Raw genomic sequence first — 17,683 nt, 5'->3', positions numbered from 1 at the left:
CTACTGTATGTAGTACACAATTGGTTGTATGTAGGTTATCTAGTAGTCTACATGTTTAAGCTGAAATGCCCTTACCAGTTGTAACAGGTTGGGTTTCTGTCAGTAAACATGGCAGGATTAGGCAGTATAGAAGGAGAGCATAGCATGTTATAAAGCAAACCAAAATAAAACAAAAATAAATTATACAAAAGTAATACTTTGAGGAAACACCTGAAAGTGGAACCACACTGTTACTAAATGTTACTAAAGCATTAAGGTGTGCTTACCCTCTACAGCAGGCAAAACCTCTGTCAGTAAAGATAACAGAATTATAGAGAGCACAACCAATGCTAACAGCTTTATGAAGCTACCTTCATAAGACCGTATGTTGGAAATAGCCTGTAGTAAGTGATATGAAGTCTATAAATGCCCTTACCACTTGTAACAGGCTGGGCTGCTGTCAGTAAACATGGCAGGATTAGACAATGTAGAGGGAGAGCAGGGCAGTTATACAGCAAGCCAAAATAAAACATAAATAAATTATAGATACAAGATGTCCCTTGTTATATCCTCATAATACTGTAGTATACAATTGGTTGTATGTAGGCTAACTAACATGTTTAATCAGCAATGCCCTTACCAGTTGTAACAGGCTGGGCTTCTGTCAGTAAACATGGCAGCATTAGGCAATATACAGTAGAAGGAGAGCATAGCATGTTATAAAGCAAACCAAAATAAAACAAAAAATAAATTATATTAAAGTAATACTTTGAGGAAACACCTGAAAGTGGAACCACACAACTCACAGGTCCAGATGTACGCTTTTGCGCCCACAGGCGTATTTCACAATGTGCGTGTAAAATCATGGCGAGGTACATGTATGTACAAACAGGCTGCACTGAGGTAAAAGTGCAGACTGCTTGTCGCGGGAGCTGAAAATGGCAAATTGCGCTTTTCTGTGTCATATGCATTCATGGGAGGGTCAAGGGAAAAGTGGGAGTTTACCTTAAAGAGATATGAGGGGAAGTGTGAAGAGCGCCTACAGTAATTATGTACTTCGTGGTATGTACAGAAACTGCCCGTGAAAACACATGTCTATTCTGCACCTAAATATTTCCGCCTTGTAAAAGCAGGTGTATCCAAATTCCAGTTAAATGTGTCAATAAGAGAACCTTTCAAAGACAACAGAATTGCTATTTAGAGCACCAGTTTTGAGTCTTTGTACTATATCAAAGCTTTCACGTCATCCACTTAAACTTTCCTACTTGCTAGATTTGACCAATCTTCCATAGCCTACGTGCACAAGTAGTTTGAGTAGAACTACTGATCTTCATTATCTCCCTGCTTGTTGACATCTCATCATGTATAGTATTATTTCATGATTGCTAAACGTTTGATTCTTTTTAATGTTGTCATCAGTTAACTTCATTCAACTGCGCTTGTATGTATGCCGTTCAGTTGTGGACATTCGTAAATTGCGGTAGGGGGGCGGAGAAATGCGCACATTTCCTGATAAAGTGAAAGTTTGATAAATACCACGTACACTTAGGTAGGCCTATCACAGCGTTCGTTATCTGTGGTTTGTCCATGGCACTGATAATGCTACGTTCGCAAATGTACATACATCTGGCCCACAGTCCCAGCATTTATCATGCTCTCTCTCTCTCTCTCTCACACACACACACACACACACACACACACACACACACACACACAAACACAAACACAAACACAAACACACACACATTACTACAGTAAAGCATTAAGGTGTGCTTACCCTCTACAGCAGGCAAAACCTCTGTCAGTAAAGATAACATAATTATAGAGAGCACAACCAACGCTAACAGCTTTATGAAGCTACCTTCAGACTATATGTTGGAAATAGTCTGTTGTAAGTAATATATGAAGTCTATAAATGCCCTTACCACTTGTAACAGGTTGGGCTGCTGTCAGTAAACATGGCAGGATTAGACAATGTAGAGGGAGAGCAGGGCAGTTATACAGCAAGCCAAAATAAAACAAAAATAAATTATTGGTACAATCAAAAATGTCCATTGTTATCCTCATACTACTTTAGGTAGTATAAAATTGGTTGTATGTAGGCTTCTAACTAGTAGTCTGTTTAATCATGCCCTTACCAGTTGTAACAGGTTGGGCTTCTGTCAGTAAACATGGCAGCATTAGGCAGTATAGAAGGAGAGCATAGCATGTTATAAAGCAAACAAAAATAAAACAAAAATAAATTATACAATAAGTAATACTTTGTGGAAACACCTGAAAGTGGAACCACACAACTCAGTCTCAGCATTTCTCATGCTCTCACAGGCGCACACACACACACACACACACACACACACACACACACACACACACACACACACACACACACACACACACAGACACACAAACACACACACACACGTTACTAAAGCATTAAGGTGTGCTTACCCTCTACAGCAGGCAAAACCTCTGTCAGTAAAGATAACAGAATTATAGAGAGCACAACCAACACTGACAGCTTTATGAAGCTACTTTCATAACACTGCATGTTGGAAATAGCCTGTAGTAAGTGATATAAGTTTATACAAATGCCCTTGTACAAATTGGTTATGCATTAAGAGGCTCTTACCCTGTACAGCAGACTGGGCTTCTGTTAATAGAGATGACAGAATCATAGAGAGCACAATGCAAAGCTGCCAGATTTATGAAGACATCTTCACAAAACAGTGTCTAGCACACAGTGGCCTTCTTTTCTTTAATTTTTACACATGCAAAAAAACCAGGCAAAAATTATTTCAAATATACACAGGATATATGTCAAATTCCATCTGTCCTGTGCAAATTTTCAATCGAAAGCAACAAAGTGCACTGAAAATGGTATCTTTCAGAAGAGCAAAGTAAGTCAATGGAACCTTTTCTTTGACAGCCATGCAGTCTTTGGACTCTATGCTGTCTTGAGTATCTCTCCACTTACATGACACAGGTCAGAGTCAAATATGTTAAGCTCTGGCCTTTAGATCTAACAAGTTATTTTGGGAACTGGTGATTGAGCGAGTAAATTAATCTGACGATGGAGGCAGGTATTAATCTACCATGCACCATTTGCTCTGAGCTCCTCTCATTACGGTGAGCAGCGTGTCATGTAGAAATTCACTCGTAACAGATCTCCCCCCTGTCTAAATCAACATCTTCAAATACCAGGGGTGAGAATTATGCAAACATATTGCCTGTTTACTGACACTGTTCTGTAGCATTTAGACAGAGGGCCGTGTTTATTTTAATCTTTCTCCTCATGTTCTCGCATATTCTCAAATTTAGCACAAGCTGGGCACCATTTCCCGCAGCCTATAATATGCTATACAAGAGGGTACACAAACATGTTGGAACAGGAATATGTCTTACCATTTGCAACAGGCTGGGCCTCTGTCAGTAAACAAGGCAGGGTTAGGTCGAGGAAGAGCACGGCATATTATACAGCAAGCAGAAAATATTACTTCACTTCCACAAATAATACACAAACCACTGAGTCTCTCTCTCCCCCTCCCTTAGTATCTCTCTCTCTCACGCTCTCTTCCCACTCTCTCTCTCTCTCTCTCTCTCACTCTCTCTCTCTGACATCCCCACCACCACCACCAGCCCGCTCTCTGTCTCATTCACACACAAAACTATATCTCACACACAACCAAAAATAAATTATAGTTTGAGTAAGCATTATGCATTATGGAAAACCATAAAATTGCATAACTAATATGCATACGTATTGACAAAGCAAATGGTTCCATTGAGTTTCAAGCATGAACAGGCACAAAAGCAGACTGTGACACAGCTATTGTATCACCAACCAACAGACAGACAGACAGACACACACACACACACACACACACACACACACTAAAACTTACATTCATTCATGCATATGAATATATACGCAGGATGACAGGGGGCATGTGGAAAACCACATTTGTGTAAAACTGTCAAGCGAAGAAAACTGACAAACATGAATGCTATCGCTACACAAAACATACATAGGACAGAAAGACAAATGTAAGCAATTATATGTGAAGAGGCTCTTACCCTCCACAGTGGGTTCAACCTCTGTCAGTAGAAATAATTATTATTAATAATTATTAATAGTATTATAGATAGAAAAGCTGACAGTTTTATGAAAATATCATAACACTGCATCCCATCAAAACAGACAAAGAAGTGCAACAGAGACTACATGTTTAAGCAGAAATGCCCTTACCAGTTGTAACAGGTTGGGCTTCTGTCAGTAAACATGGCAGGATTAGGCAATATAGAAGGAGAGCATAGCATGTTATAAAATAAACCAAATAAAAACCAAAATATATATTATAGAAAAGTAATATTTTGATGAAACACTTGGAACCACACAACACATGGAACCACACAACTTACACACACACACACACACACACACACACACACACACACATTTTTTTTGTGTTAAAGCATTAAAATGTTCTTACCCTCTACAGCAGGCAAAACTTCTGTCAGTAAATATAAAATAATTATAGAAAGAACAACCAATGCTAATAGCTTTATGAAGCTACCTTCATAAGACTATATGTTGGAAATAGCCTGTAGTAAGTGATATGAAGTCTATAAGTGCCCTTACCACTTGTAACAGGCTGGGCGGCTGTCAGTAAACATGGCAGGATTAGACAATGTAGAGGGAGAGCATAGCAGTTATACAGCAAGCCAAAATGATACTTCATTTTGAGAAAACACAATCCCTCCTTCTCTACCACACACACACACGCACACAAATCACACACAAAACACAGATACACACACACACACACATACACACACACACAGACACGCACACACAGACACGCACATATACACACACAGACACACCTGTGCACAAATATAAGTAATACCATTAAATACATAAAACATGCTCACTCTCTTAATCTGGCTAGTACACCATCAATTGAAATGTCAGAAAATACAATCATTGTAATATTTACTAAAAAGTCAACACCGAGATAGTGTTTCGACAACAGCAACACACACCCATCAAGAGAAGGATAAACCAGTGACAAAAATACACACACCTGCAGCAAAAACATATCTATTTTCCCCCCCATTTCTACTAAGTTACTAATTACGTAAGGGATAATGCCCGACGAGGTGTCCATTATCAGAAATAAATGGACAACGCGGAGGCGTCTGCTTCGCGTCGGGCGGTTGCTTCCATGAAGTCCATTTATTTCTGATAATGGACGCATCGAAGGGCATTATCCCGTTTATACCATGGTCACTTACGAAATAAATAAATATGAAATCAATTATTAATACTAAATGAGTTTTAGAGCTAAAAGCGTTAGTTTTTTCAGCTGTTTACAGTTGATTCCATTGTTACGAAGCCTGCCTCCAGGCTCAACCGTCGTCCTACTATCGTTGTTATAGTTACCATTCATAAGCATTGATATGGAACGGCAATTAAACTTTTTTTTACCAGATCTACTTCATAGGTGTAGTATATCACTTTTTAAACAACACCCTTTTCAACCTAGACCATGGTATAAAGTAAAATATTGTAACACCTCAGCTTAGCTCAGCACCATAAGACAGACACAGTTATGTCAAGAGCACAGCAGAACAGGCCTCGTATGGGGTCATGATAACTTGCTACAGCAGTCTGTGTCCAATTAGATAACAATTTGCTGGTGCCAGTATCCATTCATGCCATAAAATATAAAATGTAAGCTGCTGCTTCATTTTGTCATAATCTGTTGACCATTTGCAGCAAAGGAACTTTTATAGTTTTATAGAGACTGTTGTAAAGTAACTGCCAACTAACTTTAAAGTAGTTAGCAAAATTAGAATGTCACATTCAGTAGATTTTATAAAATTCATAGATGGTATTTGTCATCATAAATTATTCTTGCTGTCATGGGTGTTAAACAATAATAATAATAGTCAGTGTTATGATACAGGGTTAAAGTATTGCTGATGCAGGTTTCAGAAATGTATGTCATAATGCATACTTAGTAGTGTGTTGAGAATTTAAGAATCCCTTTAAAAACCCTTTCCTTAAAAAGCATTGATGTGAAAGTAGTTTATATACTGTATGTTGCGGACTTATTTCCTGGACAGAGATTGCTGGCCTCATGTTAGCTTTGTCCTGCAAATCCATAAAGCCCCATTATGCCCTGGCTGCCAAATCTCAAGGTTCCAGCACTAGATGTAGGTAATCTCTACCTGGGAAAATCAGTCCACAATGAGGAATCCAACAAAAGAAACATCCACATGCTTCATTTCAGATAACTCTTGCTCAGTGTAGCATGCACAATGACAGATGTAAAGTGTCCCAAACACATACATAAACATACAAAGACTATGAACAGTTGCAAACTGATGGAAGGGAAGGAGTCATGTTAAGATTGTAACTGACATGAAGTCTGAACAGTATTGAAAATAGTGCAGAAGTATAATGAAGTAGAGACCAGGAGTCATGCGCCATGGACACACTAACAGACAGGTGTATACCCACAGAAGATAAACTTCTGTGAAATGTCAGTTTAGAGACCTTACCATCATCCTCATCTGGACTCTCTGAGAGATGGAAATTCACATCTTACATTAGCATAGAGAGCAAAGCAGAGGGCAGTGAAAAAGCTGACATACCACCAAAAATACTCACCCTCTGGTTTACCTGGGAAAGAAAAACAGGAGACAATGGTTTACATTACTTGTGTGATTGTTCAGTGTCTTGTATTTATAGAATGTTTCTGGCAGTAGCCAGATGTATTGATTATGACAAATTTTTGAAAATATTATGAAAATTCCTAATGGTAGGAATGATCCCATTACTTTACATTCCATGTTTTGTCACACCACCTTCGCAATGCTGTCATAACATGAATGTCTGGAATTTTACATAATGACAAGTGAACTACAAGGTCCTTAAACATGAAAGGAACAACACTGTGTTTCATTCACAATGTTGGAATCTATAAATAAGAGACCTTGTGTCAAACATTGTTCATAAGAGCTCTCATCATTTCGTTGACATGGCAACTCTATTACATAACTGGAAGCTTCACTGAAGAGTGCTGCTATACAATATGTAATGTTCTGACCCAGTGTTGCTGGTACTGTGTGTTTTCTGTGAACTTACCAGCAGGAGGCGCTGGTTCTTTATTTTTATTGGCTGCAGAGACACAGAAACACATGGTCAGGACAATACTGTATGGCAGCTTTATTCAGCATCACTGATATAAAAAGACTAGACATAAAAACTAGAAGTAATGCAGACACCAATCTTTTTTCATATGCAAACATACAAATGATGATGTGTGTTTAGAGTGTGCAAACATATACAGAGTGTGCCTGTGTACATACAGATACACATTCATGTCCACAATCAAATAAGGTATAAATAATGCACTGAAGCATAGCAAATAATTTCCTTTCTAAAGTATGGGCCGAAAAAAAAAATCATTCATGTGAATTAATTCACGTCACAGGCTGAATGGATGTAATAAACATGTCCATGCAAAGTTTGATGTTTCATACGGACAAAGGTGATAAAGAAAAAAAATCACATTCAGGTGCAAACATCCTTTAGTACACATACTCTGTGCATATCAAGGCACACACCACTGTGGAAAGTTACATCACTCTCATTCCAGATTTGAATCCATGTGAAATCCTTACCCAACTCCTCAGAGTTTTCTAAAAAAAAATAGGAGTGCATGTGTATGATATTTGATGTTGGTTGCATGTTATGACTGATGCTTGAGCTTCATTGAATATGACTAGTATTATAAAATCAAGACTCGTCCTCTTTTAATACACAGTCAGTTCAAAACAATGGGAGATAATATTTGGTAATTTTCTAAACACATAATTAGACAGACACAGATACGACAAAGCATTATGTTAGTTGGAGTGAGCTGAAACCTATGGCTGAGACATACAAGTGAGATTCATTTTGCTCTTTGTATGTATGACTTGGATACAGAGTGCCTCATAAAATTGAAATACAAAACCAAGGATCCTCAAAGACATCCACAGTAAGACACGCTCTCATCAGTAAGTCTCAATTTGTCGTACGGGTTGTGGCCAGTCCACTCCATAGTCTGAATGCTCCACATTTGTAGGCTACATGGTCACTCTCTCCTTGGGGTCATTAGCAGGGTGCGGGTTTCAGCTTTGCAGTAGAGGGGAGGCACCACGGGGAGTCTCAGATCTGGACCCACTGGTTTGAAGTGTGAACGGGTTACCAGCTGAGCTCTCCGATCTGCCCCTTTGCCTTGTGTCAGACTCTTTCTTAATCCTCCCTCCATCTTCTGTTTCCTTTCTTCCTCCCTCCCTCCATCCTTCATCTCCATCTCCGACCATTCCTTCCACCAGGAGGTCTCGACCCCGGGTCCCTACTGTGTATAGGTTATAAGATCGCAGACTTGGCCTTGGACTTCAGGTCATATTGCAAGAGTGACCCCAGGGGGGCGGGGGGAGAGGGAGAGGGGGCACCATGCTGGCATACTGCAAGGTCCGACGCCTCTATTTTTGATAAGGTTTGTCTTTCAGACCACACTCTGTTAACGGGGATTTCAACGCCAGCAGGGTTTAGACCTGGCACCTCTCAAGGTCTCGAAGGTGGCGAGGCCATGAGATGCACCAGGTTGTAAATGCCTCGTCCGCCGTGGCCCCTCAGGTCTCGAGCCGTCCTCCTCACCCATATAAGGAGGGGGAAATGGGTCACTGGACTACAATAACGTCCTGACAGTGACGGAGTGTTGACAAACACTTGAGACTTCATGTGACAAGGGAGGTCGTTCTTGCGATGAGATTATCAATGAGGGGGGACAGAAGAATAGCTATGCCTGGTTGTGTGACATCAGGGTCATACACTCTGTACTAGCTTACATTGTCTCCCTCAGTTCGATGATCCAAGGTTATGGTAACAGAACAGACAGAGTAAGATGAGATCACCATGGCAACTACAGTCTGTCTGTTGACTATTTTTTTTTGTACCCTTTTCTTTCACCCCTTCCCTCTTCCACAAATGCCTCAATTCCCTCTTATTTTCGTCTCTCCAGACATTGTGTATGTCTTTTCCAGATGATGAGGAATAAAAATCCTCAGGCTTCCTGGCTCCATTTTAGCTCATTTGCTTGCAGAGATCTGATGTCCAAGTCAAAAAAACAATCTTCTTTAGGAAGTCCTGATTCAGCACTACTGCTGAAAAGTGAGTAAATCCCAGGAGATAATGTCTCCAAATTAGACCTGAGCTATTAAAAAAGCAGTGGGAGGGGGCAAAATGTGTGGGTGATTGTCCACCCCATGCTAACCCTCAGCCCTTGGATTTCATACTTCTGATCCCACCCCACCCTAAGGGACTCTCTGGTTACAACCTGTCAGCACTCTCTCTGTCATGAGGGCCTGGGACTCCGCCGCTTCTCCCAGCCAAAACACACACACACTCTCTCTCTCTCTCTCACTCACACACAAACACAAATATTCACTCAAACATATTCACACAGACACACACACACACACACACACACACGTAAGTACAGCGTTAAGTCAGACTGAAAGTGCTATAGACCCCTCAGAGGTCAGTGCTAATGCTAAAGACTAATAGAAAGAGAGGTCCACAGTCTATGTGTACCTAACCCTGCCCTTGGTGTTAGCATGCCCTCTTGCCTAGCCTTTTCTTTCATCTAGCCAGGGTCTCAGTTTATACACATGTTATTCATTTTACCTCCACAGCCAAATAACTTAGAAAGGAGGTCATTGGAACATGGTCTATTCATATATGGATGGCATCTTCCTGGTAAGTTCTGATCACAGGGTAGTAAGGTAAGCGTACAAACATTCCAGAATTCAAGCCAAACAGGAAGCAATCATTAAACCAAGTAAAACAACTAACACTTGTAGGGCTTTACTGTGAAATTCAGAGCAGCTGTAAATCATTCATGCAAAAGCCACCATTAATTTGAAGATGGTTAATAATGCAACTGCTTCCCCCCACATCATGCTCCAGAAATGAAATCTACCACAAGCCAATCAAGTCCAGGCCTGAAATAAACAGCATCAAATTTCAATGTTCTGGGTGTACAGTCATGAAAGTTTCATATCCTCCCAGGCTGAGCCAGCAGTACTGATGAGTTAACCCTTCAGCTAAATTAGGCTTGAAGAAGCATTTGACCGATGGAATTGGAGCTTTTAAGTCATTGCTGTACTTACGTCATGTCTAGGTTGTCACAAGGCTGGTGAATTCATGATAAGACACTGTAAATTTAATTTAAAAAGTACTTAGCGTTCACAGTGTTCACAATATAACGTTTGATGGGATAGAATAAACAACACTTTGACAAATTCTATCATTATTATTCTTTGATGGGAACTTGCTTGAAAATGTCACTGAAGTAGAAATGGACAAAGATTCTGCAAGAAATGAAGTGTAGCTAATCGTGCACCAAAATCTATTTTCAATTGAGTCAGGTGTCCTGATGACATCAGAAAGTCATCAAGTGATGAACGTATCCAAGACAAACGCAGAACTGAAAATCAAAATCCAATATATACATTAGACTAGAAATCATGTCAAATTCATATAACCCTCCGATGAAATTGTAAAATCCATAGCCATTACCCTGCTCTCATGCTTCCAAACTATTACACATACTCATTTCTCTCCAAATATACCCATATGAGTCATGTTATCCCCAGTCTCATCTCTATATATAGGCCAAGGATATGTCCATTTCTTCTTCCCATATTCACCCCAGCTTAGTCCAAACAGGGGAACTAGCATTGGGCCTCTGGCATAATAGCCACAGGCATAGCATGAATTTCACAGACTGTCATCTAGCTATTTCAGGAGCCACAAATGCATTCAGAGTATGGAGGAGCAATTAAAGAAGTACAATGCAAAGTATCAGTATAATTATCACTGTACGGCAGTAAAAGCCTGGCTCAGTAGGTTGCACACTGGGGATCGTTTAAAGGCACAGCCACGTTCTAATGGACTTTAACGTCTGCCCTCTCACATCTCATGCCCTTTCCCCAAATTTGCTGATGAGTCTAAACTGTTCCCCCCACACACTCACATGCACACACTCCCACTCTCACTCTCTCTCTTTCACACACACATTCTCATTCTCTCTCACATACACACTCACGTGCACACACTCTCTCTCTTATTTTCACCGGGTAACCTCTATGGAATGTTGAGGAATGTTCACTTAGGTAATCCCTCCTGACATTTACCCCCCTGGCACCCCTCAAACTCTCCATCAGTGCACCCGTCTTGCATTGAGCTAATCACCGCAGCATGCGTGGCTCTCAGCTGACCGAGTTACACATCAAAGAGAGCTCCCCTGCCATCCGAGGAAGCATCTGTCCTCCCTCACAGATGTCATCTATAATATGAGAGGGTTTGAGTCATAGACACACTAATGTGTGATTTCAGAGCATTTAAAATACCCCTGACTGTAAACCAACACTGACTCTCCATGTGTTAACTGGAGGAAGAAGGAAGCCCTGCGGCAGTTCTGTCTACTGTGCCCACGACTTTACATGTTTACCAACACCATAGTGTGTTAATGTTCTCTGGTGCAACACGGCACACCGGCAACAGGCGCACTCAGTCAGGTGACAAATAGTTTACTGTCAAACACATGCACAGACACAAAGGACAAAGAGAGAGGCCAGTGCTCCTGATGTCTAACAAGACAAAGAGTGGACAACTGCACTACTTCACACCCTTGGCTTTGGGTATTTAAAGAAGATGGATGAAATCTATATTTGGTGGGTTAACACGAAATGTCTAATTATTACAAGTATTGCTGTTAACAAGTGCTGACATCAAATGAACACATCTGCCCTGCTTTGAGTAAACACTGTGCAGAATTTCACAGACAAGAGTGAAACTCAAATCTTTTTTTGCAGTAATAGCAGAGGTAATGTCTTGATCACTTCCAGACACAGACAGACACACACACATACTGTTGACAGAGCTCTTTTCCATCAACGTTAAAGGAAATGCAATGGTGAAACAGGCCAAATATTAGTCGCTCACCCATTGCGGCTATATTTAATGCTGAGCGTGTGGGTGAAGATGGGTGGCATTGCTGGTATTTGGCCCTCGGCCATGCTCCTCTGGTCACCGTGGCCTGCTGGGGTTTCAGAGTTTTTATAGGAGCAATGGAGGGAGCGTTTGGCAGCGTGAGGGTACACTTAAGCTGCCTCTCTCGCCCAGTAACAATAATCAGTCGACCATATGACAACATGATTAATGATCTCATATAGGAACAGAGGGGGTTGCAAATCGGAGTCGTACAGTGGAGAGGGTGTTACATACTGTAGGACACAGTACTTTAGTTTTATTTGAGCTCTGCCTATGTGATATGCCATTGGAGCAGTGCTGAAATAATTTTCAAATAAGGTGGATGGGGGTTGCTCTCTGCTCAAGATGACTCGCTCCGTCGCTGACTTCAGCGCATCAAGTTAGCTCTTTGCATTTGCTATTTCAAGCGGTGATGTAGGTACAGCTGCTGTTGTTCTATTTAATGCTCACATTCGAAATCTTTTGTTGTTGAGCTGTTTACAGTTGTTGCTAGAGATATGACTTTCATATTGCTATCAGTGACACAGTCCTGTTTCAGAGCACAGTCCTGTTTCATAGTTAAGCTAGCAGGGGGTCTTCATCACCATATATTTGACTAGAGTGATTGAAAGGTAACAAAATATAGCTGTTTGGTGTCACTTAAACCTTTTTTTTTAACAAAACCTATGCCACCTTCTTTGGTTGAAGCGTAAATTGTAAGTAGTCATAAATCAAAAGGCTTAACTTCCATTTTAGCCTCTCTACTCATGCACACACAGTTGCTGTTGGGCAAATAACATGAAGCATTGACTGGATAGCTCATTAAGCTTGGGATGCAGAAAATATCTGCTCTAAAGCTCCTAAGCACACAATGAATTGTAGAGACTCAGCAAGCATCGGAAAATAATCTCTGTGGTTGAAACAATGTTTATAACATGTTTATAATAGCTTAATTAAAAGCCTAGAGGTCTTAGGCCAAGACTGATTTTCCTGGTCACAGTGTGGCGATTGTACATCTGTTTGCCATTCATCAAAGGCAATGATGCATGCCAGAGGAGGCATGATGAAGGAGTTGTTGTGAGGTAATGTTACCCCAACGCCCAAGGGTCATGAGACTCTGGTCTTCATCTTCCACAAGGCTGTCTGCTCATCCCATCCAAGGATATCTGGGGTTAGCCGCAGTAGAGATAGCCCAGGTCATGGAAGGTAAAGGGAATCAAGTCACTTTAAGAAGTGTTAATTTAATGCTTGTGTGTTGTAAAACGTGCATGTGTGTGTGTGTGTGTGTGTGTGTGCGTGCGTGCATGTGCACGTGTGTGCGCACGAGTGCGTGCTCACGCCTATGTGTATGTGTGTACAGTATGTGTGTGTTCATAATTATCCATAATTACCTTGTCTTTCACCACCTAGCAGGCTCATGGTGTTGCAGGGGTGATGATACATTAAACATTACTCTCTACTGACCCGTCCAAACGCTGACTCATTAAACTGGACGGCTATGACTTCCAGTCCTACTCTTCCAGAATCATAGTAAGGAAGATGATCTCTTAGTGGCTACCATGTGTGCTACCATGCCATCAGGACATCTCTAATGCAGGAGGCTACTCTGTGATCTCACGCTACTAAAGAATCAAAAAGGGTCTGAATAGACTGAATTCATATATATAATTTATATCTAAATGAGACATTTTTTGCGCCCTCCCCTTCCCCTACCTTCACCCTTTGCCCAAACCAAAAGTACCTTCTGTTTTTGTAAACAACTCCCTGTCCTGCGTTCACAGCCATCTGACATTTTAGTTGAAATCACTCCCTGAATAGACCAGTAGACCAGAGCCAAGTAATGGAAAATTGGAATAAGACCCAGAGAGATCTCCATTGCTGTAATCACATCTGATCTTTTAATCAGCCACCCTCCTCCAACCCCTCCAATTCTGGCAGCCCTGGCCACTATTTAAATGCCACCCCATGGTTTGGCTTGCAAAGCCATAGAAACAATCCTGTTGTTTAGCTCACCACAGTCCACTCAAACAACATAGCTGGTCTCAAAATCGAGGGGAAATGTCCATCTGTTACAGCAGACCACCTAGGGGGACATTCATGCGGTAAAGCCTAAATTCAGCTCCTTTTCAATGTAACATCAGCCACTGCTTGATGCCTGGTGTTGCCTCTTACGAGGCATACTCCATCCGCTTACTTGGGGCGGCGGTACTATTCTTGAGGCTGTTTATTAAGGAGGCGTGCTTTCTGAGGGCCACGGCAGTCCCTAGAGTGGTAGACAGACCTAATCACGGGAGTCTAACTCTAAACATGGGGAGGAGGGGGTGTTATATGAGATAGGGTGGAGAGAGGGCATTGAGACAGTGTGGGGGTGAGTGTAAAGGGTGAGATAGTGTGTGTGAAGGGGAATGTGTGTGTGTGTGTGTGTGTGTGTGTGTGTGTGTGTCTGTCTGAGGTGGTTGTTCTGTATGTGGGTGTGATCTGATATGTGTGATATGATGTCATGTGTTTTATTGAAAGAATCACTGATGAGTGGTGTGAATTCATGTGAACTCAAAAAGACATGACAAGACAAGAGGGTGAGAGGTAAATGAAATGAAATGAGAAAAAGTATAAGTATACTCTTTTGATCCCGGGAGGGAAATTTGGTCTCTGCATTTATTCCAATCTGTGAATTAGTGAAACACACTCAGCACACAGTGAACACACAGACAGCACACACTAATCCCGGCAACAACAGCGGCGCTCGGGGGCCCTTCAACCGTGCCTACTGGTCGGGGTTCGAACCGGCATACAAGTCCGAAGCGCTAACCAGTAGGCCACGGCTGCCCCTAAGTAGAGGGGATGTGTTCAGGTGATGAACTGCAGATCCAGAATCCAGACTGACAAAAGCTCTCAGCCAGCCCTCTGCCCCTCAGTTAGGATGGAAATGGCTGAGCAGGGACGGACATATTGAATTTGTTGCTGGATAATGTTATTGGAGTGTGCCACTAACAACGCTATACCAACAGGTCTATGGTCCTGATAAGAGCATCATTGCACTTTCTTGTTGACATCATTAACCCTTTGGAAAGGTCTTATTATTCTACCTCATATTGAAGCCCAAATGCAGCACAATTGCCTGCAGACGTGCACTGTACAATATTATACACATTATAAGACTTGGATAAAAAGAATGGAGAAGTAACATAGGTATACGTAGGTAGGACCAACCACAGTGACAAAAATACCTCTCCTAGAATTGAATCTTACACCAAGCTAAGCAAAGAATTGTGTGTTTGCAAAAACTTTTCCAGCCAAAGTCTAAAGGGAATCTAAATAGAACGACACAAGGACTATTTCTTCAGCCCAAACCAATCCTGTTGCCGCAGAAGCAATCGTTTGCTGGATGAACGCTTCTAAATGGAACTGCTGTGTGTTGATTCACATCAGTGAATTGTGGTTTAGCACTATTGAGTAAACTGGCAGTATCGCTATATGTGCTGATGTGTAGGGTTGAGAGGGTCTGAAAGAAAGGGCGAGAGCTGCCAGAGAGAGAGAGAGAGAGAGAGGTGAGAAGGGAAAGAAAAAGTGCAGCTTCTCACTGTCTCGTTGACACGGACTTCCATCGCCACTCATCTCTCTCATCCTCCCCCTGTGAAAAGTCTCCTCTCTGCTCTCTACTCTCACCACCCCTTCCTTCAGCCATTCTCCCCCTTGCGCCCGCCCTCGTCTCTGATGTCTGACTCTCGCGCGCTCTTTAAGTCAATCTCTCTCCAATTTCATGCCACCCGTAGATTTATAGTGCCATAAGGTCACAGCTGTAAAGTAGAGGGCTATATTTTATATCCCCAGTCAGACCACACAAACACTACAGCGCACATCTTCAATTTCTTCATCTGTATGTATGACAACCATTTATAAACATTTGCAGATGTCACAACCTCAAACTATTAAAAGTTATGCCTTCAGGCATAAGACACTCTTTCTGGTGTGTGCATGTGCATGCATTTGAGGATCCTTCAACTTGTCAACTTGTTGACTGGTCGACTATTACAATCACTAGTCAGAGCTGTAGGCAACAGTCAACTAGCTGTGGACAAAATGACTTCAGGCTAAATGGGTTAAATGGGCTATGTATGGAAGAACTTCACCGAAAATGAGACTTGTTCCACAGTGACATGTAAGTTGTGTACAGCTGTATTAAAGTACAATAACAACTATGGGTAACCATCTATGGTTACTATGTCTGCTATGGGTAACCATCTAAAGATTTAACACTGCTGCCAACAGCCAACACTAGCAGTAATGTTAGCAACAATACTGTGCTGTACATTACAACTGGTCGACAATTATTATGAAAAACTTGTCAACTAGTAAAATCAGTAGTCGTGAAAGTCCTAGTGTGCGTGCCTGGGGATGGCTGTATGTCTAATAAAGTGTTACTTTTAGTATCCTGTATCTGCAGGCACTTCCTGCATCCATATATTTTGCATCACTGACAGTGGTTGGCAGGTGTTAAGAGAAAGTTGACAGATCAGTTCAGCGATCTCTCTAAGCCAGAAGTCCAATGACACGCTTTCGCCACAGAGCCCACAACTCAGCCAAAAAAAGAGTGTTGATATTTTATGGTCACTCACACATGACTAAAACATTATCGATGACCCAAAGCTGATAAAAAATATGCCATATAACAAAACATTATACCTGCAAATAAACTCTTTTGTTCAAATCAGAAGGGACCAAGATTTACATGAAAAGAATAAAAACCCACATAAATCTTCACATCACCTGTGCACTCTTATATGACTTACTAAACACATATTGTAAACATTAATCAATAAATCATCATCAGTGAGCGACAAAGAATCTTTAAGCTATCAATGCATATTGAAAACAAAAGTAAAGCCACTTATAGACAAAGACAAAATATATTACAATGACTTTGACGGAATCAGATGGACAGGTCGATGTAAATGACATGAGAGATGCTCACCTGGCTTCTTCGGCTCCGGCATGGTTTAGTTTGCTCGTCTGTCACTTCCTTCACTCTATGGCCGCCCAGCTCTCGACGACTTTCTTTGTCTGTGAGTCTGTCTGCTTTCCCTCCTTTATGCCTTTTTAACCCCCCCACCCCCATTTCCTCCCCTGGCACTTAAGTCCCCTACCCACCCTCTGAGAGAGTTTAAGAGGGTGGGAGGGAGGGAGGGAGGGAGAGAGACAGTGGAAGGGCGACAAAATGAGCGTCACTTGAGACCTTGAGGGAATCCAAGTTCTGAAAGGAAAGACAGAACACTTGGTGAAGAGCAAAGAAGAGTGAGGACGGCTGGGCAGAGGAGTGAGAGAGTGAGAGAGTGAGAGAAGAGGAGGAGAGGAGGAGAGGAAAAAGGGGTGTCACACCATAACGAAGAGTGTGACCTGTGGGTAAACCTGCTAATTAGGCAGCTCGTTAGGCCGAGAGCTTGGACATTAACTAATTGACTGACATGCCGATTGACGTGTTGATTGACAGCCATTGGAAGACTGCATTGTAAGCCTATGGGGTGCTTGTCCCTTTAAGATGCATCAGATTTAGTATAGGAGGATTGGAGGAAGGGCCTTGCCAAACGTGCACCAAGCCCTTGACTTTGGTTT

General features: G+C 41.6%; 1 protein-coding gene across 13 annotated transcripts in view; it reads right to left on the bottom strand.

Moving 5' to 3' along the window:
• mybpc2a (myosin binding protein Ca) overlaps nt 1–17,151 on the bottom strand; it is a 53,902-nt gene extending 36,751 nt beyond the window's left edge. For 2 of the 13 annotated variants that reach the window (XM_042085808.1, XM_042085805.1), the window contains exons 1-4: nt 4,226–4,230; nt 416–436; nt 267–287; nt 76–96 (exon numbers count right to left, since the gene is read on the bottom strand). Coding sequence is in view for 10 of the 13 variants with exons in the window: in XM_042085795.1 (XP_041941729.1) it covers nt 76–96; nt 267–287; nt 416–436; nt 620–640; nt 1,757–1,777; nt 1,905–1,925; nt 2,118–2,138; nt 2,428–2,448; nt 2,609–2,629; nt 3,382–3,402; nt 4,054–4,074; nt 4,226–4,246; nt 4,470–4,490; nt 4,619–4,639; nt 6,547–6,567; nt 6,656–6,667; nt 7,133–7,165; nt 7,672–7,689; nt 17,046–17,067 (400 nt within the window). In the remaining 3 variants the exon portion in view is untranslated. Of the gene's footprint in view, nt 1–75; nt 97–266; nt 288–415; nt 437–619; nt 641–1,756; nt 1,778–1,904; nt 1,926–2,117; nt 2,139–2,427; nt 2,449–2,608; nt 2,630–3,381; nt 3,403–4,053; nt 4,075–4,225; nt 4,247–4,469; nt 4,491–4,618; nt 4,640–6,546; nt 6,568–6,655; nt 6,668–7,132; nt 7,166–7,671; nt 7,690–17,045 lie in introns of those variants that run through there. The other 11 variants (XM_042085799.1, XM_042085802.1, XM_042085803.1 and 8 more) reach the window with 9 other exon arrangements.
• Nucleotides 17,152–17,683: the final 532 nt, after the last annotated feature.

Source organism: Alosa sapidissima, chromosome 3, assembly GCF_018492685.1.
Source record: "Alosa sapidissima isolate fAloSap1 chromosome 3, fAloSap1.pri, whole genome shotgun sequence".
Taxonomy (NCBI): domain Eukaryota; kingdom Metazoa; phylum Chordata; class Actinopteri; order Clupeiformes; family Clupeidae; genus Alosa; species Alosa sapidissima.
The sequence above is the reverse complement of the archived record's forward strand: the minus strand, read 5'-3'. Positions and strand labels throughout refer to the sequence as shown.